At 49.6% G+C, this 22589-nt stretch overlaps 1 protein-coding gene and 1 non-coding gene across 2 annotated transcripts in view; both read right to left on the bottom strand.

Moving 5' to 3' along the window:
* Positions 1 to 7664: 7664 nt before the first annotated feature.
* Positions 7665 to 22589, bottom strand: part of LOC142566043 (max dimerization protein 1-like) — a 97712-nt gene continuing 82787 nt past the window's right edge. Inside the window, exon 6 of the mRNA XM_075676753.1 lies at positions 7665 to 12434. Coding sequence (XP_075532868.1) covers positions 12298 to 12434 — 137 coding nt within the window. The 3' untranslated portion in view covers positions 7665 to 12297. The remainder of the gene's footprint in view (positions 12435 to 22589) is intronic.
* Positions 13699 to 13771, bottom strand: TRNAT-CGU (transfer RNA threonine (anticodon CGU)). Its single transcript has one exon. It is a non-coding gene; the product is annotated as a tRNA-Thr (tRNA).

The following is a 22589-nucleotide window of genomic DNA, read 5'->3' as shown; positions in this document are numbered from 1 at the left end:
TGGACGGAGCGGCAAAATCATGACGCGCGGCGCTGCTGTTCCCTAGCGCGCCGATAGCGAGCGCGCCAGGCACATTCTATATTACAAAACAGGGGTGGCCGGCAGAAACCAACCCATATTAAAGCCCGCATTTCGAAAGCTAATGTATGCCTCACTTTCCGGCCAAGCTGTGCACCAACGGGGCTGCACAAGTGAGCGCATTTATTTATTTTTTATTCGCGGGCGTTATTAGCGATGGCATATGTTTCTTTGTCGCAGCCTCGTTGCCCAGCCTCGTCTGTTGTCTGTAACCACCTCGTCGCCTCGTTGGCGCATAGCTTTGCCGAAAAGTGAGGCATACGATAGCTTTCGAAATGCGGGCTTTAAGATGGGTCGGTTTCTGCCGCCCACCCCTGCTTTGGACAATGGAATATGTGCCTGGCACTCTCGCTATCGGCGCGCTCGGGTACAACAGCGCCGAGTGTCGCGATTTTGCCGCCCCGGCCACCAGTGACTTGCGCTAATGTTTTCCCGCTGGGACTGTACGCCTAACAAACAGTTAGTTTCACAATACACAGTTTTTGCTGCTGTGTTCTTCACAGTCACTACAATGTGACGATATGAGGAAAGCAATGGTCTACTCGAGGGGATTGAAGAAGTCGTCCCGAGTGAATCGTTTCGGACAGTCCACCCTAGTGTCAGCCACCTTTTCCCCAATGAGCAAGTTACTTATCCATGTCGCTCTCTGTTGTGCGTCGTCTGCTACTTCGTGATGAATTTGTCTTTCCACCGCTTTGACCCGCATAACGGTATACAGCAAAATTCTTTCGGCATACAGGTCTTTTTTTCATTTTCGGGCTTGTGCGTGGCGGCATCACGACGATTTGAGAATTACGAGTCAACGTTGCAGGCACACTGTAATGCGAGAACCTGCGGCCTAACCTAGATCGGCTGGTTCTCGTTGCGAACGATAGGGGGCGAGCATATAGTTGAAGCCGTGGTAGTGGTTCAGAAAGTTTGATGCTGGGAATTATTTGCGTATGTGTGTGTTTTTTTTTTTTTCAAGAAGATAGTACATTGGGAAAAATAAGAACAAGAGCTGGGTGGCGCAACCCATCACTCCGTTTGAAAGGTGACGCTCATAGCATCCATCCATTCTTCCATCCCTCGCGAATTAGAGACTATAGTTCTCACGGACGTCCCTCACCTCCTCTATGTAGTTTTGTGCCTTTGCTTTAACTACCCGCTAAATTTTCCCGTCTTTAATTTCCCCTAACCCTTCACCCAGTGCAGGGTATCAAACCAGAATCTCTCCCAGTTAACCTACCTGCATTTCCCATCCCGATTCTCTCTCTCAGAACATTGATAAAAAAAAAAAATCCACGGACATATCTACCTTTTCGAGCAAGCAACGGTTCCCAAGGCTTTCAGCGTTCGAGTCCGCAAGAATGCAACGTATTGCATTCCTGCAGTACCTGCATCACGCTGGGTTGCATTCTGTTGTTATGGTCTCAACAGCTCATAACCGCCAGGGGGATTGGCCACAAGCGTATATTTTAAGCCATTTTGTTCATTGTTTAGTACATATGCCTTGCTGCAAATCCACCGAATAAAAAGACCATGGATGGCAGAAAGCAGTGATACCATGCTCTATGACAAACTTCCCATTCTATACTTAGAAAAGTTGCGTGTGCATATGACAAAAACAAAAAGTGCGTTCAGACTTCATACGTCATTCATACTGTTGCGAGATCGCTCCGATCTGGTGGAAGCGGAGAGACGGTCACATTTTGCTGTCCGCGGAAGCACCAAGAAAGGACGCTGCAATTCGATTTATGTATAGCAAACCTAAAGTTTGGCTCACCCTGATTTGCGCTCTGAATTTTGTATTCCATTTCGCGCACTTTCACTTCGATAACTACGAAACGTAAACTCTCGAAAAAATCGTGGCAGAAGTCGCTCATCGCAACGTGCGCTAAGCAGCTCTTATCCACGGGGTCGTTAGCTTAACCTGCCACGGAAGAAATTCTCGCCATTGGCAGCGCCGTTCGCTGCGTTTGTAACAGGTGCAAAGATCCTATCCTAAAACCATTATCCTGCTTATTCACACGATCAGTAGCACAAGCGTCGCTCTCATCTCTCTGCGACACGCGGGTCATCAAAATGCTCGAAGCGCGCCTGTCCTTTGCCAAAGTTGTATAGCCATATTCCTAGCATGCACAGCAACATTGTTTGACATAGCGCAAAAACGGCTATTTATTTCAGTCCGCGCTTGTACGCGCAGCAATGAAACGCACGTCCATCATCTGGTCATGCACAGATGTGCAATCTCATCAACTGCTCCTGTCGCGCAATGCTTAGTTGCACTACTTGGAACTATCTGGAAGTTTCGACTGTTCAGCACTAATAACCAACAGCAACTGTCTAGGGGGCCATCCAAAGAATGAACTTTAGCGCCTAGCTTCTCGTGTTCTATAGCAAAATACCGTTGTAAAGCGTTGGCTGCAAGCTCACGCCTGCCTTTGCCTTCCGTAGTTCAAAGTACCGGGTGTACTCGCGTAAAACTTTAACGAACTTTTAATAATCACCTTTGGCAGATAGCCCAATCTAAGCCTTGAGCTAAATTGCTCAAATATTATTTGCACGAAAGACCGAAACTCATAATTTCCTAACAATAATTCGCTAATTATGGTTTTAGACAGTTACCTTACGGAACGTAGATAATGTACAAATTGTAGCCGGGAAGTTCGCAAGGGAATTCACTTTGAATGAATTCTCAGAATGACACCAGTTTCTAGACATTAATTCCCGAACTTTGCGAAGAAATACATTGGCGGCCCGGTTTTGCACTTCAATGCATAAGACGCAGTTTTGTTAAAAAATTAGGTGGAGGCGCAATGAATTTTTACCGCAAGTTAGTTGGCGCATATCTCGAAAATGGTGTCATCCATAGAATTATTTTCAAGTGGATATGCCTTGCGGTCTCACTGGCTACAGCTTGCATACTGTAATGTGTGTCGTAATGTAATTAATTAAAAAATCAGTCGATCTCGTCTTTCGATTTATCGTTCAAGTAAAGTCCACCTCTTCGAAAGGACCAGCGATTTTGCTTAGTCTTCGTCGAAACACCTGGTATATGATCAAACTCAATTGGACTGTGTGCTCTTTCAGTTAGTTTCACTAGCCTCCTTTTAGGTGCACACACTTTTCTGTGTGGCTAGTTTTACACCCTGTGCTTATCGGGTACTTTCCAAACGAAATGAATGATCTCCTTGCTGGTGCCCTGTGTCGCTTTTGCCTATACAGACTGTTCCATGTAACTTGAGCAAAAGTTTAAAAATATGCAAACGCAACGTAGATGGACCAAACCAAAGTTGATGTTTGCCGTCGCTTAGAGACATATTTTTGCATTTCGCCTAATTAGATAATGTCTTCAATCAACTTCTCAATTATTATAATTAGATTAAATCCGTCAATGAGAAAATTGTAGAGCAACATGAAACACTCCCGAGTGATTAATTGTTAGGAAACTTTATTATTCCACCGAACTGGGGTGCCCGCCTCTTACCCTACACGCAGGTAGGGGGGGGGGGACGAAACAGTCCCCGCGCGTTGAGGACGGTGATGAGTCTTCACGGCCTCAATGGCCAGGCGGATTGCTCGACGCTGGTCGTCTTCAGCCTCGCTTTGGAGAGCCTCCCAGGCTTCTCTACTGTCAATGTTTTCTTTGGCCGCTGGGGAGCCAGCACATTCCCATATTACATAATCTAGAGTACCTTTTTCCTTACAAATTTTGCAGAGGGCGTCGTTATAGTCCCTCGTCTGGGTTAGGAAAATCCAATATGGTGATGTATAATTGTTGCACTGGAGGCGCCGCCAAATGCGAGCGTCCTCCAGAGAGAGAGACCGATGCGGAGGAGGAAAGATCTTTCTTTCGGCTTTGTAATGATCTACAATTTCCCTGTACGTGATGATGCTATCTTTGGTCCCTGGAACTGGTTGCTCTAAAATTGCCCGGTGGTAGCGTGCTCGGGCGAGCTCGTGAGCGGCTTCGTTACCTGGGACTTCTTCACGGGCCGGAACCTAAATAAAAGTTATGTCCCTCCTAGGAGGGTTTTTGAGTAGAATTTGGAGGGCCTCTTCCGAGATTCTCCCTTTGTTAAAATTTCGGATAGCTAATTTGTTATCGTATAATATTACTCCCGCTTTTGTACCCGCACAAGCGAGCGCTACTGCAACCTCCTAGGTTGTACAGGCGTTCCTCGTGCACGTGGAGCACGCTATCTTAAAGCACCCGTCGCCATCAACCACCGTCGATACCGCAGCCCCGTCTCTGCCGCAAGCGGCGTCCACGTACGCTACTTTATGCGCCGGTGTGTTTTTAAGTTTATTTACTAGAGCCTTAGCCCTGTGAGCTCTCCTCTGTTTTTTGTAGATAGGATGTATATTTTTAGGTAGGGGGGCAATTCGGAAGCGCTTACGCACGTCCAACGGAATGTCCTTCTTGCCAATCGGGGCACCCCGATTCCAACCCATTGGATTCTTACCCATTCCAAGATTTTTCTCCCTGTTTTGGACTGGCCTAATCTTTCCTATTGAGACACTCGTACTACCTCAGTAAGCTCAACTAGCGTGTTGTGAACCCCTATTTTGAGAAGGAAGTCTGTTGAGGTCTAGTCTGGGAGCACTAGGGCTCTCTTACGCTCTTCCTAATGATCGCATCTAATTGTCTCTTTTTCTTCTTGTTTAAACACAAGATACGGTGTGGCATACGTTATTCGGCTGGTAATAAAGGATTGCATGAGTCTGAGGAGGCTGTTCTCTTTGAGACTTCTGCCTTTGAGTGCAACTCTCCTAAAGATCCCCGTGACCTGCGCCGCGTATCCTTCAAACTTCTTGATTGTCGTGAGGTTATATCCATTTATCTAGATATACTTGCCCAGAATTCTGATTTCCTCCACCCTGGGAACCTCATTACCGTTTACAAAAACATTGATGGGTCTGCTGACCCCAGCGTGTCTCCTTTGATGTTTTGGCTCAATGATTAATAGCGCCGATTTCTGTGGCGAGCACGTCAAGCCTTTGCTGGCCGCATACTCTACCAACATGTTCGCCGCTATCTGTAGTGTAAGTTCGATGGCTGCGTCACTCCCACTGTTAACCTAGATGTTGATATCATCCGCCTACATGCTAAATTTTATCAATGTAATCTTATTGAGTTCCGCCGGGAGACCCCTCATCGCTATGTTGAATAGGAAGGGTTATAGCACCGACCCTTGCGGAGTCCCCTTGCTCCCAAGTGTGACGGGAGGGTACTTTACATCCAGAAATTTTATATTCGCCTCCCTCTGTGACAGAAAATCTTTGACGTATGCCCATGCCCTATGTCTCACACCTATCTCTTCGAGGTCTGCCAAGATAGCCCTCTGGCTAACGTTGTCAAATGCCTTGGTGAGGTCGAGGCCTAGGATCGCCTTGGTGTCAGTTGAGTCGTATCTGTCTAAGATGTCATGCTTAAGTCTGAGCATGACATCTGTTAACAAAACGTTGTTTCATGCAATGAAGCACGCAAGTAACTGGAACGCCAATGCATTTCTCCACAAAGTTCGGGAATTCATATCTCGAAACTCGTGTAATCTTGGAAATTTGTTCCAAGTGGATCCGCCTTGAGAACCCCACGGCTATAATTTGCAAATTGCAATATGGGCCATAATGTAATTAGTTAACTTATTCGTGAATTTTTCTTAATTAGTCGATTTTGTATCTCAATTTTTGTGCAACTATTGTCCGCCGCTTCGAGTAGACCACCTCATGAACTAGAATTATATCTGCCACAGGCAACATTTATAGATTTTTTAAAGTGTTCGCTGAAACAACCTGTATATTATGGCTCCCAGTGGAAGTAGTACGTGTAGGACCTTAACAGAGACAGTGTAAGGGTGGGTTTGAAGATTAATATGCATAACAGAAGAGAAAGATATGTAATCATGAATAGCCGGGCAAGGGAACAAGAGTTCAGGATCGCCAGTCAGCCTATTGAGTCTGTGAAGGAGTACGTTTACCTAGGTCAATTAATCATAGGGAACCCTGACCATGAGAAGGAAATTCACAGATGAATAAAAATGGTTTGGAGAGCATACAGCAGACACTGTCAGCTCCTAACTGGAAGCTTACCATTATCAATGAAAAGAAAGGTGGTGGTGGTAACAACTTTATTGAGATTCTGCTCAGTTATGATCTGGCAGGCCCGAGTCCTAGGATGGCCCCTCACGAGGAGCGACCCTTTCGGCCCAAGTATAATCAGTGCATTTTACCGGTGCTGACATATGGGGCAGAAACTTGGAGACTGACAAAGAAACTTGATTACAAGGACCGCGCAAAGAGCGATGGAACGAAGAATGCTAGGTATAACGTTAAGATGCAGAAAGAGAGCGGTTTGGATCAGAGAGCTAACGGGTATAGCCGATATTCTAATTGACATTAAGAGAAAAAAAATGCTGCAGGGCAGGTCATGAAATTCGTAGGTTAGATAACCGGTGGACTATTAGGGTTACAGAATGGGTGCCAAGAGAAGGGAAGCGCAGTCGAGGACGGCAGAAGACTAGGTGGGGCGATGAAATTAGAAAATTTGCGGGCGCTAGTTGGAATCGGTTCACGCAGGACAGGGGTAATTGGAGATCGCAGGGACAAGCTTTTGTCCTGCAGTGGAAACAAAAATGGCTGATGATGATGAATACATTTTTGTTGCAGACGAACGCGGTGCACTGTAGAGGCATGCTCAAACAGCGCGATCGTACAAATTTGTCGGAGCACTCGCTCTGTAGTGAATGGGTACAAGAATCTATCCTAGCGCAACAAGCTTAGACACAGGTTAAAGACTTGTAAAGGACAAACGCTAGCGTTTGTCATTTACGACTTTAACTCGCGACTAAGCTTAATTGTCGTGCTAGGAAAGATGCAAAAGTGTCTGGAGCTAGCCTCCTCAGCGTTGCCTGTTACGTATCATGTACAGAGTATCCACAGATAATATGACAATGTTGTCAAAGTTTGGGAGATGGCGTCTAAGAAGTTTGTGCGCTGCAAACTGCGAAATACGGGAAAGGAGTTTGCATGGCCTTTTAGCGCGCCATAGCACTCATGAACCGCACGACCGGCGACTCGGTTAGCAGTTACAAGCTTACGTTTACGTCATATGCAACCTTAGCGCTGCTCGCGAGTGCACGAGCGTTTGTCAACCAGCGTGCGACGACTTCCTCAGACCTTACCTGGTCCCCGTGTACTGGTGACAGCATCCAGGTTCCAGCCCCGGAGCGGAGCGTGTCCGCCATTCGCGCGAATTAAGAGCTCGAATTCGTGGATGCTGCTACAGCGTGCTTCCCTCTAAAATACGAGCGCCCTTACGTCCACCAACGTCTAAAGGTAACTTGAGTGCATCGGACCAGGACACTGAAAGGCCGATCTAGGCAGAGGCCAGGGCGCGAGAAGAAGGGACACACGAAGCGCACAACGTCCTGGTTTGCTCCCGAGCTTCATGTGCGTAAGACCTGGCGCGGTGCGCGGCGTGTAATTTGGGAGGAACTAAGCAACGAGAACGAGCGTCGTGCGACTGACACGAGACGTCAGCGACGCTGCGCAGGCGTTGCTCGTGGGAGAGATGGCTAAGCAGCAAGAGGCAGGAGGCACTGTACGTGAAATAACGTTTTATTTTAGGAAAAATGAAACAGAATAACATCGTATAGACACATGAAGTATGTACAGGAAAGTTGATTCTGAAAGACGCACTACTCTTTAGAGAAGGGGGACCCCCGAAGCGCGGCCAAGGCGGGCGTCATGCGCCCGTGCACAACGTGATTGTGGGGTCGGGAGAGCTCACCCAAAACACAGAGATGCTCATCACAAAGCAGGTTAAAAAAAAAACAGAAAAAAACAGACGCTCGCGTTCTTTCATTGTACTTGCCTCACAGTTGCTTCTATAGACATTCATTATAAATATATATATATATATGTACGTATATATATATACATATATATTATGTATATATATATTATATTACCATTTTATGTACATATTTATTACAGTCAGATTCTAAACACACAGCATACGGGCGCGCGGAAGGGGAAACGCAAGAGGTGGACAGGGAAGGAGTTTGTGTGTACATAACTTTGTTTTGTTGCAGGAACATCGCAAAACTGTGCTCGAGATCCTTGGAAAATGACTACTACTCGTTTTGAATGTCAGAGAAGCCATGGCAGCAGACAATTGATAAAAACCATGCAAAGCAATCGCCAAGCCTAAGAATAGCGGGGAAAGAACATGGACCTTGCCCAAGACAAGCGGATAAAAGAATAAAAGCGCAGCAATAGGCTCAGCGCCACGTCGGAAAAGTAGCAAAACGCGAAGGAACTTGGGTGCTAAGGAAAAAAGGCTCGAAAGAAGGTCCTTCGCGAGCAAAGCGGGCTTCGCTCCTAGTCACATTCCTTGAGGGAAACCTTCGCATCAAGTCAGCAGCAACACACCTGCAAAGGCTTCGTACAACGGGCCTGCTTGGACAGCACAAGACCACGCTAAACCACGCGCAAGCACAACACACGCTACGCGGCGGGCAAGCTACTCACTCCTCTGCTCACAACGGGGTGTACGTTGGGGCCAGTTACCAAACAGAAGAAAAAATAAACAAACAGCTTAAACGTGTCCAAGACGATTCTGGAGCCTGCTGCATCGCAGTTGGCACACAGCACTCGGCCGGCTTCGCTCGCGAACAGGCAGGAATCACGGAGACCTGAATGGCGATACGAAAACGAACCGCCGTTCCCGATCCGCGTCTCTGTCCGCCACACCACAGACAGCCACACTAAAGCGCTTCCTCGGGAGTATCTCAACGGCATGGAAAGAAATGTGGAAAAGGCGTCGTCGAACGGAGCGGCGCGCGCACCTCACGCATGCTCGCTCCGACCCGTGCGCCAACCGAGGCGACACAACAGAGCGGAGAAGACCGCCTGCCAATCACACGGCCGCTGTGGCTGCAGAGCACAGCTGCGCGTGTAGCTGCGAGGAGGGTGTCTGGCGAAGAGGAAATTCACCACTATGCGAGAGGGCAGGCGGACTTTGTACTGAAGGCCGGGAGGCCGAGATTCTTTTTTTTTTTTTTTTTCGTTCTTCCCAACCGGCTGTCCAAGAACCTGCCGACGCATGGTCGACCGGAATAAGAGGCTTGTCTTTGCTCTTTCACACGAAAAAAGTTTTTTTTATATAACTTTCCTTTCTCTTTTCCTCTTTTTTTGACCTTTTTTTTCTCCTTTGGACGGGAAACTTGTCGGCTGACAACCGGGACAACACAACTACAAAACGAAAACAAAACCACAGGGTCGCACGAAATGACGGATGCGCAACACTTGACAATGCCTGCTGGGCGTCGGGACGTTCGGGCGTCTCGGAGGCGGCGTATGGGATTTGGTGCGAATAATGCCCATAGGTTACGTTCGCACGCGCTTCTGCATCAAGACAAGCTGTCGAGGACATCGGGATTCTAAACGGCGGAGGGGGCGAGAGCTTTCCGAAACGCCAAGCCGAATGTCTCGAGCGCCGCGCAAAAAGCGTTCACTGGGACGTGCCCTTCGATACTACGCCAACAAATTAAACAGTCAACCGAAAAAAAAAAAAATTAGACTGCTTCACCGAAGAGCAAAATATTCTTCCGATGGGCAACACTTGTCAAAACGTCTGCCTCGACTCGCTGATGACAACGGGTGGGGAAAGCGCCCGTGCGACGGATAAAAAGAAGCAAGAACGAACACCCGGAGAGACAAAAAAACCTAACGAGAACGTGCGCTACACTTTGTTCGCAGAAGACTCGTGTGCGGCTGGGTGGCAGCGGCCAAATAAATTGGAAAAGCGTTGCCTCGGAGGACGCTCCAGTCAAAGCGACTCGCACCGGCCTGCGGCGACCGAAAGCCGCCGGAAGAGAAAGATCACTGGGAAAAATGCGAGGAGTCATCTCGAAGCGCGGCAACAAAAAGAAAGAAAGCAGCACTGCGAAATCCAATTGGGCAAAAGCGCACAACGGGAAGGTGCATACACGCCGCGGCGGCGACGCTCGCCAGGCGTCCCAGGTACATGGGTGGCAGACGCGCAGTTTCGGCGCTGCAATACTGATTCTCGGATGGCCGCTCAGGGCGGCGAGCGGGAGTCGACCCCGCGAGAATGCAGTTGTTCCCTAACGATCCCGCATTGCGACGGATGCAAGACCTGCCTCCAGAAATGCATGTGAATGATCAAACCGCCATTCTCTTGACGTTTCCGCGGGAAAGCGAGACCATGACGCTCTTTCACCGGCAAGGTACACAAGTCTCCTCGAGCGGCGACGCCGGATGACACCCGGAAAAGCACAACGAGCCCGCCGACTTGCTACCACGACCGCTGCCAAACGAAAAGATGTCCAAGTTGTTTTTTTTTATAATACGAAAAAAAAAAAATCACGGGGATAGACATCGTTAATGAAACTTCAAGCCAACTGCTGCTCCTCGACCGCGAAGCTGCGCATCACTTGTAAGAGCATCACCACAAGGATGAAAATATAGGGAATGGACGACACAGGACGCACCTGGCTTCACCAAGACGCCCGATGACATTCATTTACTACATCTTCGACGACACCTTTGAAGCCCACAGCACAATGTAAGCGTGGAGATGGCGTCAGCTGCGACGGTCGTAAGAGCGGCTCGAATGAAGACTTCAGAGGTTCATCGTAAGAGCAGCAGTGGATGCGGCTTTGACAGCGAATGGCGTCAGCCGTACGTTGCCCACGCTACGAGCAAACAACCGATGTTCGTTGTGACAGCGCGATACGCCCTGAAGGGGGATCGCAGGAAACATTTTGCGCTCAACCGGCACTTTCTCGGGGTGTCAGCCAAAGTCACCCTCTAGTGTTTGCGCGTAGAACAGAAAAATATACAATGAATATGGTGATGGAGGGAAAAAAAATGCGAGATGTGCTAACCCCAGGCCGAGAATAAAAACAAGGAAAAATGTACAATAAAATCGTCGCTAGATGCCTCTGACGGAAGGTGCAGGAAAAATAAAAACCACTGCAAGCCCCACGTGCAGAAGCCAGATCGACCTCGTCCACACAACCATATAAACAACTCTCACCCTGTTTCTCTTTGGACACATATATACTCAGTCACACGCACGAGGGTGTATATAATATTAGGCAAAAGACATATGACCTGCGTACCCTCCAAAATAACCATCGCAAAAGATAATAAATAAAAATATAGAGAGTGTGCAACACTGGGGTGCTCACATTTTGAAGTCCGTATATGAACATTTTTTTTTTGTTTCTTTCGACTAAACAGGAAAGCATGACTCCTCGCCAGACTTGCACAGATACACATTTGACGTACATACACACAAAACCGCTCGGACAAAGGCGCACGAGTGAGTCTACACAAACACACGCACATACATACGCATGCCCTTTCACGACGAAATATTGCAAATAAATAGTTTGTATTAACTACAGAAAAGGAGAGAAAGAAAACTGCTGCCGTCCCTCAAAATCAGCACAGCTCGAAACCATGGATTTTTTTTTTTCCTTTCCTATCTTTCATCCAAAAATGTGGGTCAACACGGAGGCTTAATTCGGATGTGCCAGAGATGCTCAGCTGACATATTGCATTGCCAGAAAGGACGCAACAGAGTGGGAGGGGTGTGCGCAATGCGTGGAGGGAACAGCAAGAGAACAAAGGAAAACAAGCAAAAACGGCGCGCGAAGAAACAGGACAGAAAAAGAAAAGAGAAAGCCGTAACCGAGACCCCCACCGACACGCATTCTCTCTCTCCTCTCGCACAGGCATCGTGGAAATAAGCGCGAAACTGTGGCTAGCTGTCTACCGAGGCCCCCGGCTTCAACAGTAGAAACGGTATATTGCTTGCTCCGCAGCGGTGGCTCTTCGGTCAGACCGCTGCACCGGCGTTATTACTGGACACACATCTCTCTGTTCACTGTAACGCTATAGCAGGGTGGTTTCGAACGAGGGCTTTGCCATGGGAGGGGGACGGGGTTGTGAGCGCGCTGCGCCAGCCGCTGGTCCTGAAGTCCACACGGTGCGCATCATGCGGCTGGCGTTCTGGTGGTGGTGGTGGGAGGAAGGAGGAGAGGTTTGGGGGGGGGGGGCGAACCCTCCATGTCACATGGTGCTCGGGTGTGAAAGAGAGGCGAAGAGCGAGAACGTGGTCACACAGGGGTGGAGGTCGGTTTGTGCCAAGGGGAACGGGCCGGAGTCGTCGGTGTGGATGAAGGGGAGGGCAGCGATGGCCTAGACGGTGTGCTCCTCCGCTAGACAGAGCCTCTTGGTCGAAATGGCCATGCCGCCGTCGCTGGTCATGCTCTGGATACTGCTGTGGTCGTCCGTGTCACTTTGGTTGCTGTTGTAGCCCATGATGTCCACTTCATCTGCAGCGGGGCAAACAAACAAAGCGCGCCGTCAGTCAACGGCTATGCGCCACGTGCGAGACAGCATCGACAAGCACAGTTCGCTTTTCCGACACAGAATACACCGCTCACGTACAAAGTGCCTATCAAACAACACGTGGTAAAGAAGGCGCCCTAGCGGTAGCGGCCAAATGTAGGGCCAAAGACACGGCAGCTTCAACATAGGTGCCAGAGCACGGTGGCAAAACGCAGCAGGCCTGTCAGTGGGGGGAAAGGGATGCGAAAGCACGCTCTCCTAGGGACAACATGCGGTAAAGCATCTAACAAATTCATTACGGGGCTCTTCACTCTGGCGCAGATAAAACACACTCTTTCCTCGAGCCGACTCGTACAATAGTCACGACAAAACACGGCTCGCTGGAGGCGCCAATCAAACAGGCCTAATGTCCAATTCAGCACAGCAAAAACGGCTTACAGCACAGATCACGCACTTGCGCATTCTGGGTGAAAAAAAAAAAAAAAAAAGAACGAGCTTTGCACTTTTACTAACATCAATGTGCTGATCCAGAAGCATATGCTGAGGAGTTGAAGCAGACGGTAACGCCACATGCGCAAGCTGTCGTCCTGCTCGAAAACACCGTTTATTCTTTGCTCAAGTAAGCACCGAACGGTCCTCCAAGTTAGCACTCTGTCGAAGCTGTCCAACTTTTACATTATATACCGGGCAACAACGCAGTTTTTTACATACCCCAAACAGCAAGACTTACACACCTCGTGAATCTTGGCTGCCTATTGATAATGCACAAATTCAAACGTAAGCTGTCATCGGGGCCTCGGTGCTAGATATTTTTTCCCTGAGGAGGACTGAGTGAGATACTGCCAAACGCAAATGCAGCGGCTCGCCGTCAGGTTTTATCTTTCACTGAAAAACAGCTCTAAACGAACAACACAAGTATTACGAATGAAACGCCTTTCTGTACCAAAGAAATGGGCAGGAGTACAACGGACAGAAAAAAGTGCGGCATTTGGTTCATACGTCTACGATGTTAATGAAGCGACCATGCAACAACACAGAAGCTTGAAGATAAGATGGCGAAGTCCAAGTCTGTTGATCTCAACATTCATGAATATTTGAACGAGAAGAAAGGAAACCGAGGGGCCCGATTTTTATGAGTCATATCATAAAAAGCCAACAAAGACACCATGGACAGCATAGGGGAAATTACTTGTATTATTAATTTAATTAAGGAAATAGTCCATGGAAATGAAAGTGGATGAAAAATCTCGCCGCAGGTGGGATGCGAGCCCACGTCTTCGCATTACGCGTGCGATGCTCTTACCGATTGAGCTACCGCGGCGCCGTTTTCCCAACCACTTTCTGGGGTATTTATGTTTATCTACTAGAACTAACCCTGGGAGTATTAGCCAGCGCCACCACTCCCAAAGTTCGTTACGCATCGCACGCGTAATGCAAAGACATGGGTTCGTATACCCTACCATCGGCTAGTTTGTTTTTTAGCCACTTTCATTTCCAATAATTTACCATTTCTTTAATTCAATTATTCAGTACAAGTAATTTCCCCTATGCTGTCCTCGGTGTCTGTTTGTTGGCTTCTTATGACATGAATATTTGTAGTTGCGTGCTCATCCTGCCATGAAGGCGGCGCGTAAAAAAATGAGTTCGCTTACGCGCTTACTGGTGCACTTAAAAGACTTCATAAACGAGTCAATGTGATTTTTGTACCCCAATCTCATCGTCTCCGAAAAAGTCTTGACGCCCACTAACGCGAGGCTGGACCCAACAAAGCCAGTGTGGCATGTGGAACGCGTGGGTTTGGATTTTCTCCCACAATGTTTTCACTGAGGTGCTCTCTCCTAGCCACACATTTTGGGGTCCAGGGCTCAGCGGCCGCAGAGTGACGGCACCGGCGAGAGCGGATTAGCCGAACAGCAAGGTGGCGCAAAACCGGAGTGGGCCCGGATGGAGGGCGAACGATCTCCGCCCAGGGCCTCTTATTCTTCCATCAATCCCCTTCGCAACACGGTCGCTGCACTTGGCGTCTGGTAAGCAAGCTGGCCAGAGAGCCGCGCCCACAGTGTGTGCCTTTCTCTGTGCTCGTTCTGTGCCGTCACAATTTACAGCTCAGAATCGCTCACCGTCGAGTTGCTTAATTAGATCGCGCGCAAGCTTATCGACGCCAGAAAAGGAGATACCACTCCGCTATTTCGCAGGCCAAAGTCAACCTTCTAGACGTTAGTGTCACTTCTGCTCCGTTCGTTCTGGATCACGACGACCGTGCGAAGATGCAGGAGTTCTGAAACGCTTAGAAAACTTCAAAGAGGAGCAAGTTGGGAAGGATTCATGGTACTGAAAGCCTGCAGACCCCCGTGAAAACACGGATACAATTAGAAACACAATCACAACTTGGGCGTCGACATTTGTGTTGCCATTTGAGTCTATGCTTGCCTGCCTGCCAGCCTCTTAATACCACTGTTCTCATAAGCCCGGAGTCCTGGACGCAGCAAGCGAACTAGACGAGGCCGGCTAGGCGAGGAGCGCGATACGTCTTTACATGTTACGTCGTCGCAGTGCCGAAGCGCTTCGTCGCAAAACATCTGGAGTGGTCCCGATAAATGGGCACCCGGTGGAAAGTGTCGTTCCACCTGCGATGTCCCACTTCTGCGTGGCGCGCCGCGAGAGCTAAATATATGGGCTCTCTTGGCAGTCGCGTGCAGCCTCATGGGGAGAAAAAGCGTCCTTGAATTCCCCTGGAGATTCACACACAAAGCTATGCCATAGGTGATCGCGTTGCCACGAAGTTAGCGCCTCCTCGAAACCGCCACTAAGCACTTTTGCGCACGCCCTCAACACCAGGAAACGTTTCCGCTCTGACCAGCGCCCACGGAGAACTGTGGTGCCGCGAGACCTGACAGTCCGTTCGTTTGGCGTCCTTTCAAACTTGTCTAATAGATCCGCGTTTGAGTACACCACCGAACCCTGAGATGCAAAAATTCAATAAATATCAGCCTTGTCCTAACATAATGAGCACTGCAACGCGTTTGGCGGCGTAATGGAAGCGGTAATCGCTCACGAAGAAGCTCTGTAGGTGCATTCGAGAACGCAATGTGGACCAATGGATATCAAACAAGCTTTCCTCCTATATGAGTGCGTCACGCGCAGCCTCCCTCTTTGAAACAAGTACCGAGAAAATGCGTCTGGTCCTATGCTAGGATGGCTAGCGCATGCTGTTGATTCTAATAGTCTATCCCAGCAGACCGGCACACTCGTTCCTTTCTATTTACAACCACCACTTTCGGCGTGCAGCCGCGACGGTACCAGAGACCGAGCTGCGACCGGACCCTGAAGGCGAAAGTGGCGTTATGCCACGCTGGTTCACCTCCCCACGCTGGAAATGACGCAGCACTATCGCTTACTTCCCTTTCGTGAAGAACTTCCGGAGCCTCGGGGTGTACACGTGAATTCTCAATGCACCCTTTCTGCGTAGTTGAGTCCTCAATGCCTCACTCACAACGCTCTTTAGAGTTAGCGACGATGACACGTAAACGAACCATGCATACAGCAATATCATAGTTCACCTACGGCGCAGCAGGATACCAGTGCGTGCTATCAACGTAGAGTGACGCCGGCGCTAGGACGTTAGCATGCTTTAGCAAACGGTTACCGCCTCTGCAAGGGTAGCAGGCGCGTCAACGGCACACGAAAACAGCCTCTTTTCTGCTCTCTCCTTCGTTCGCAAACGTCGCCTGCCGCAATCGTCACGCCACTAACAAGCGGGGAGTGGGAGAAGTCGCATACACACTGATGACTGCGAGCGTCACTTCACGGCGGTGTGCCCTCTGTCACAGCAAGGGCCCAGCCTACCTAAGCTCCAGCACATTCAATGAGCGCACAACCGTGACACGCTCGGCACTAACGGGAATGACGTCATAACGAGGCAATCGTTAAGATACGCTACACTGCTCACTCTTCTGCAGACCCCTTTCCATCTCATCTTATTTGGCTTCGAGAGTGCTGCAGGACGCCACTATATAATAGCTGCGCATCGCATAAGCCCGAAAGGTTAACGGTCTTGAAGTTCGAGCCACAATCTCAGCACAGTGATGAATTTAACTTCTAGCTATCGCTCACGTCAGTAGTAGGTATATGGCTATCATAAGGAGCTGCTGAACAAATGACAAAAGTAAATGATTCCAGGATAAATTATTTAACACTGTGTTCCGCAGGCAATGCGTGCCCAATCTTGCGAAACCGTAGCCACAGCTTGACATCTTAACTATGTGCCTTCGAAGTATAACAGACTGTGCCAATTACAATTTTAGTGCCGATAATATGAAATGACAATAAAGGTTGGAAAAATGGGAAAACATATACGCGATTTCGAATGTGCTAAAGGAAGTGTTAGCCTACTGCGGCGCTAAGCCCAACGGCAAAGCAAGTATAGACCCATGCCTCAACAAGGTGTCCAAATAACCACCTACTCACACAACAAGCATATCAGGCCGCCGATTCGGATGCCTCCGCAACCCTCTTACTGTTAACTATACAAGCAGCCCTGATGATAAACCTGCAGTGTCATCCGTTGCCGCTATTTTGTGTTGTAAGCACAGCCTCATCTTGCGCCATCGCAGGGAGCGAACGCTGTCGACAAACGAACAAGGGAACGTTATGGGATGCGCTGCCGGAGCCTCGGACAGTCTCGCGGAAGGTGGCGATGCAACAATTTTCGCAACAATTTTTGGGCACTTCTCCGAGATCCGAAAGTCGCACAGCGCCCTTCGTGGCAACGAGCTCGACGACCTTGGTGGCGGCATGGACAGAATTTTTGTATTCCGACTGCGAGATCTCCGCAAGCCGGTCCCGCAGAGGCGGACCGAGTAGGCGTGGTGCCGCGGGGCCCACGGCAGCGTGCGCGCGAGGCGGCTCCCCGACGTGACTCAGCCGCCCCCGCCGCCGCGCGGCACAGCCGAGCCCCGGGGAGTTTTTCCTCGAGCCGACAGAGGTGCATTGCCCCCGCGCGCAACTCGAGTAGGGGGAGGCTTTGTCACCGCCGCCGCGCTGACGCGTCCGACCGGCATCGCAGCGCGACCGGCACTTGGAAAAGTGCCCTGCTCCCAGCCACCGGCGATTCATGAGCATTGGGTCAACAACGTCGCGACGAAAAGAAATACAAAACGCACGCGAAAACCGCGCAAGCGACATATCACGCTTGCCAACGCAAATGGCCGGCTTTGGGGCCAGAAGTAGCGCACCAAAATGCACGCACCAACGATTCTAAACAATTTCCTCATTGAAAAGCATTCTCGAAACAAAGATGCTTAGAAGCTGGCCACTTTCGGGTGACGGCGAAGCCCGAATCATGGGCTAGGACGATGCGATTTTTTTTCTTATTTTTTTTCTGCCAGTGCGCACACTTCAGAAGCACCAGGTAACCACGTGAAGCATATGGTATATCGTGTCAGCGCGATCACACAGCGCAGGGTGCCTACGGCAATCCATGAAAACTTGTCGCGCGTACCCCAGTGCCATCGCAACCGTCACACAAGACAAAGCCCGTATCCAAAACCCTCAAGCCTTTTCTTAGAATCCGCACCAGGTGCCAAAGTAAGCAGTTTACGCAATGCGCTCTTCATTCCCATCGCCAGTGCTGGAAGTAATTTTTGCGCCGTGCCATCGAGCGGTAACGTGCGCCGCGGTCCTCCGAGCCGTCCTCCCAAATATCGTTCGTCGAACGGACGCAATGACGAGCACGTATATAACCGAGCGTGCACGGCGCCAAGGTCAGTCGGCCAAGCGCGACGCTCTCCCGCTCGGGGATGGCACAACGCCCGGAAACTTTTAATAGCGCCGCTGCGCAAACGGGAAAGATCAGAGGCGGGTTGCGGTGGCCTAGGCGAGAGCCCGCAGCGCGGCTCCGCGCACCATACACGGCGGGCCCGGGGCCACGCACTCAGGAGACGCACTTGGGACACGCAGGTGCGGCGAGACTCAGCGTAGGTTCAGAGTGCAAATTGTTTTATAGGTACTCGTGAATCATTCATTACCACTGCGCTCGCACAGTGGCGACCGACGACCTGCACGTCTCTCCATCGTCCCTTGAAGCGAGGGATGCATTTCCGATCAGGCGGTCTATAAGGATCGGCCAATCAGGGCAGGTTGATGATCACGTGTCAGCAAAAAATCACGGACAGCACTGAAGACGGCGACATGATATCCCTCCCGTTCGTGCTCTTTCTTCAACGCTAAATTCGGCAACCTTTGCCGTGTCGATGAACCTCAATAGTCAGTGAAGCTGCACAAGGCTCATCCGCTAGGAGATTAGCCCTCGTCCTCGCAGTGGACGCATCCACAGCCATCACACGCACCTGCTGTATAGATACACGGTGCTGACACTGGGAAAATGCGTATAGCCGCAGCGTAACGTGGAGAGGGTTGAGCGACATCCAGCCACGCAACCTGCTCCGGTGCATGGCTTAGTGGATATATGGCGTTCTGCTGCTGAGCACGACAACGCTCAGTGGGGCGAGTACCTGAAGAGAGAAAACAACGAGCGGTGAGAGAAGCGCTCGTCCCGCCGTACTTGTTAGCGCTGTGTTTTCTTCAAATGCCGAGCATCAAGTCGCGCATCTGATTCCCGACTTCGGCAGCCGCATCCCTATGCCGGTGGAATGTAAAACACGCTCTCTCACTCGAAATTAGGCGCAAGTGAAACAAAAAAGAACACTGCGGAAATCACTGCGCGGCATCCCTCATAGCCCACTGTGAAGCGTTAGGATGCAAGATCCCGACGATTACTGTATTTTCCGTAAGTCACTGCGCAAACGTGCAGCCAACGAAATTCATTCGTTTCAGTACGTTCGTTTCAGATCTGCAAACTGCGGTTGCTGGAGAACTGCGAAATACGTGCTGAAAACCGGAAACCTGTGGAATGTGCCTCCGCGGTAACCTATCCATTGAATGCATCGCGCACTAACTTCCAGTCGGTACCTAAAAAAATGCGATGCGACCGTAATGATTCACATTAACGTCGTGGTTGAGCATGCATGCCTCGGATCTCGAGTACTGAATACAACGTCGACGATTTTGGAGTGAGGGAAAAGCGTCCGTGATCCCGTTTTCTGATGGCGTCACTGCTGATACAGGCTACGCATCACACGTTAAACTGGACGGAAGGAACATGTAAACCATTCCGTAATCAATGTACGTATACGTGAATAACCGCAATTAGTGTCGGCTCTCGATTCCGATACGCCTATCTCGTCATATCAATCAGGGAATGCAATCATTGGCAGTGTGGATGAAAGGAAAAATTGAAGGGGAGACTGAGCGAGCCCACAGAAGTGACGAGACGGAGCGCCAGACCAAGCATGGGAGCCGTACGTGTCTCTGGAGCGATCTCCACGCAAACAACTGCAGGGAAAACTAGCGCTATGCTTAACTTTTTGCTCGTGAACTCCGACCAATCGCGCCTTGTGTCTGATGGGGCTTATTGAGTCGTTTTCACCGGCTTCATGCGTTGGCATTCTTTCCGTGGATTATATGTTGGAACACACGGAGCATATAGAGACAAATTATTGCTCGGGAACATTTGCGCCTCGGAAATTTAAGAATTGCAGAAACAACCGAGGACGAGTAAGACCGTGTGAGGCCGAAATGGTATTCTTGCGGCTTCGATTTAATCGTTGGACACAGGCGACAAACTAGACGTGTCGAAACGTTGCAAACATAGTCAGGGTCACACTCAATGCAAGCGTGTATTGAGTGTGACCTGTGACCTGTGACCGAACACCTGTTTGGCGGTGTGTGTCAGATTCGTGGGACCTTGCATATCGTGCGGTGGCTTTCAGGCCGCGCTTGAGTTCCGCCCTACTTCTATCTGCATTCGCAACACCGAAAGCGGCCGCTAAACATTACACACCCGCTGGAAGAGCGGCCGGCTAGGAGCATTCGTGTTGCGCGAGCAAACGGCACAAAACAACATCTGCAGCTACAAGAGGCTTCGTTTAGTATAGTCGATCACAGACACTGTCGCTTTCAAAAACCCTCCCAAAATTGCATTCGTGTGCAGCATCAATGGCCACAATAGCGTGGCTGTAAGCCTTTTAAAAAAGGGTTAGTCTGGGGATTATTCACCGACGAAAATTTCGAAAAAGTGGGTTTTCAACCCCTCTAGTCTGGCTAAAGTGGCTCAGTGTCGGCGCGTCACTTGATGAATAATAAATGAAAGCGTCGCATATGCTCACGGCGAAACGCGTTCGGCATCGTCGTTGCGCCGAGGTTTTTATTTTCTTTTAGTATTTTGGAAATATTTTAGCACAACAGGCTTCGCAGACCGGATGCACTACGGGAGTTGTTGGCGCCAGTCGTGTGCGAGCATTGCAAGTCTCCTTTGCGATCAAGAAAGCTTGTCGAATGTATCAGCTAAGCCATTTCGCGTTCCGTTTGGTATCCGAAAGCGTATATGTAAAACGTTTTGGTGGTCGGTTGGTGTTTCGAGAAATACCATTTAGTTCCTTTAGGGGCAGGAAAGCGCGAGCACTTTTATCTTGCAGACGCTTCAAGGCAAGCGTTGTCCACAGAATAGGCTACGAGTAGCATAACACAAAACACTTCGCTGCGCAAACTGGCCCATCGTACAAAAACGACGGCGCGTGTAGTGCCGGCCAATCGCAGTGCGTACGACGAAGAAGCTGCATGAATGACAGTTCAACGAACAATCGTGGCAGGCTTCGCTGGTGCTATGCAGCATAGCGCATCAGTAAACAGACCAATAATACGGCAGAAGGTATACAGGTCACTGCAAGCGCCTAAGAAAACAACTGGTCTGTGCAGTCGGGCTCACACGTAGGGTTCAACCCTTGCGCCTGCACATGCCCGAGATATTTCGCAAGCCTGAGTGTTTGTGTTAGAGCAAACAAAAGGCTCTCGCCTCTTTTCCCTTATCCGGTAGAGCAGCGAACAAACAAGATACGTAGATTACTGCGCAACCTTTCTACCTGAACCACTGCTACACCAATGCGCTGTAACGGTGGTGCTGGGCTGGCCTTGGTCTAAAGGGTGCAACGCAAAAACGTGAAGAACGAATGAATGAAGTTTCGCAGTATTAGTCCACCATTCGATTTATTTATTTATTTATTTATTTATTTATTTATTTATTTATTTATTTATTTATTTATTGGATTCGATGTCCCAGAGCAACACACAAGACAATGAGAAACGTCATAGTAGACAGCTCCAGATTAATTATACCCATACGGGTTCCTTCATCATGAAATTTAAGCTCTGTACACGAGCGCCTCTGCGTACAAGCCCCGACGTAATGCGTCCGCCACGGCAGGGTATTGCACTCGCGATCTCGTATTCAACAACGGAACTCCACAGCCACTGAGCCACCACGGGGATGGGCATTTGGCATTGCACAATAAGTATGACGGAAGAAGGTAAAAAAAAAATGAAGAAAGAAAGAAAACTTGCATGTTGGAATTTGGAGGACCGTCCGCGTGACGGTCCTCCTTCAGTAGTGTACAGAGGCCGAGCGTAAGTAAATAAATAAATAAATAAATAAATCACCGCCTAAGCACTCCGTACAGATGATTAACCAGTGAAGCTGAAACATACGGCGCCGGTGTTTAACACCGGGTTAATCCCGACGGTTCATTAAACGAAGCGTCTTGGTAGGCTACCAGATCCCCGGTACGTAGTCGCTGCTTGCGCTCGGCTGCACGAGCCTGCTCTTGTGCCCGGGCTGCAGCATTGGCACGGCGCAGACGAGCCCGTTCCAGGTTCTGCTAGCGGCGTTGCTGGTCGAAAGCTGCCTACTCCTCAGGAGTACGTATGACGCGTGGCCTACCCATTTCGAAGCCGAAGGGAAACTGCTAGGCGCGCTCTCGGCTGCGACGGAGAGCAACGACGTCACGACGTACAGCCAATCGCGCGCCTCTCTCCCTCTCTCGTGCATGCGTATGGGGTTGCGTCGGAGTTTTCGGCGTACAGGCGACAGACTGACGGACGAATCGGCTAGTCATATACAGCTTCGCTGTAATAAATGTACCACTAACAACGAGAATAAAGCTATACGCGGCAGTTAGGTGATTGCAAGACAGCAACAATGACATCTCTAAATAAGGCCTTCACAGACGGTTACGTTCACCAAACAA

The sequence above is a fragment of the Dermacentor variabilis genome, unplaced genomic scaffold (assembly GCF_050947875.1).
Source record: "Dermacentor variabilis isolate Ectoservices unplaced genomic scaffold, ASM5094787v1 scaffold_12, whole genome shotgun sequence".
In the NCBI taxonomy this organism is placed as follows: Eukaryota; Metazoa; Arthropoda; class Arachnida; order Ixodida; family Ixodidae; genus Dermacentor; species Dermacentor variabilis.
This window is presented reverse-complemented; position numbering and strand designations above follow the sequence as displayed.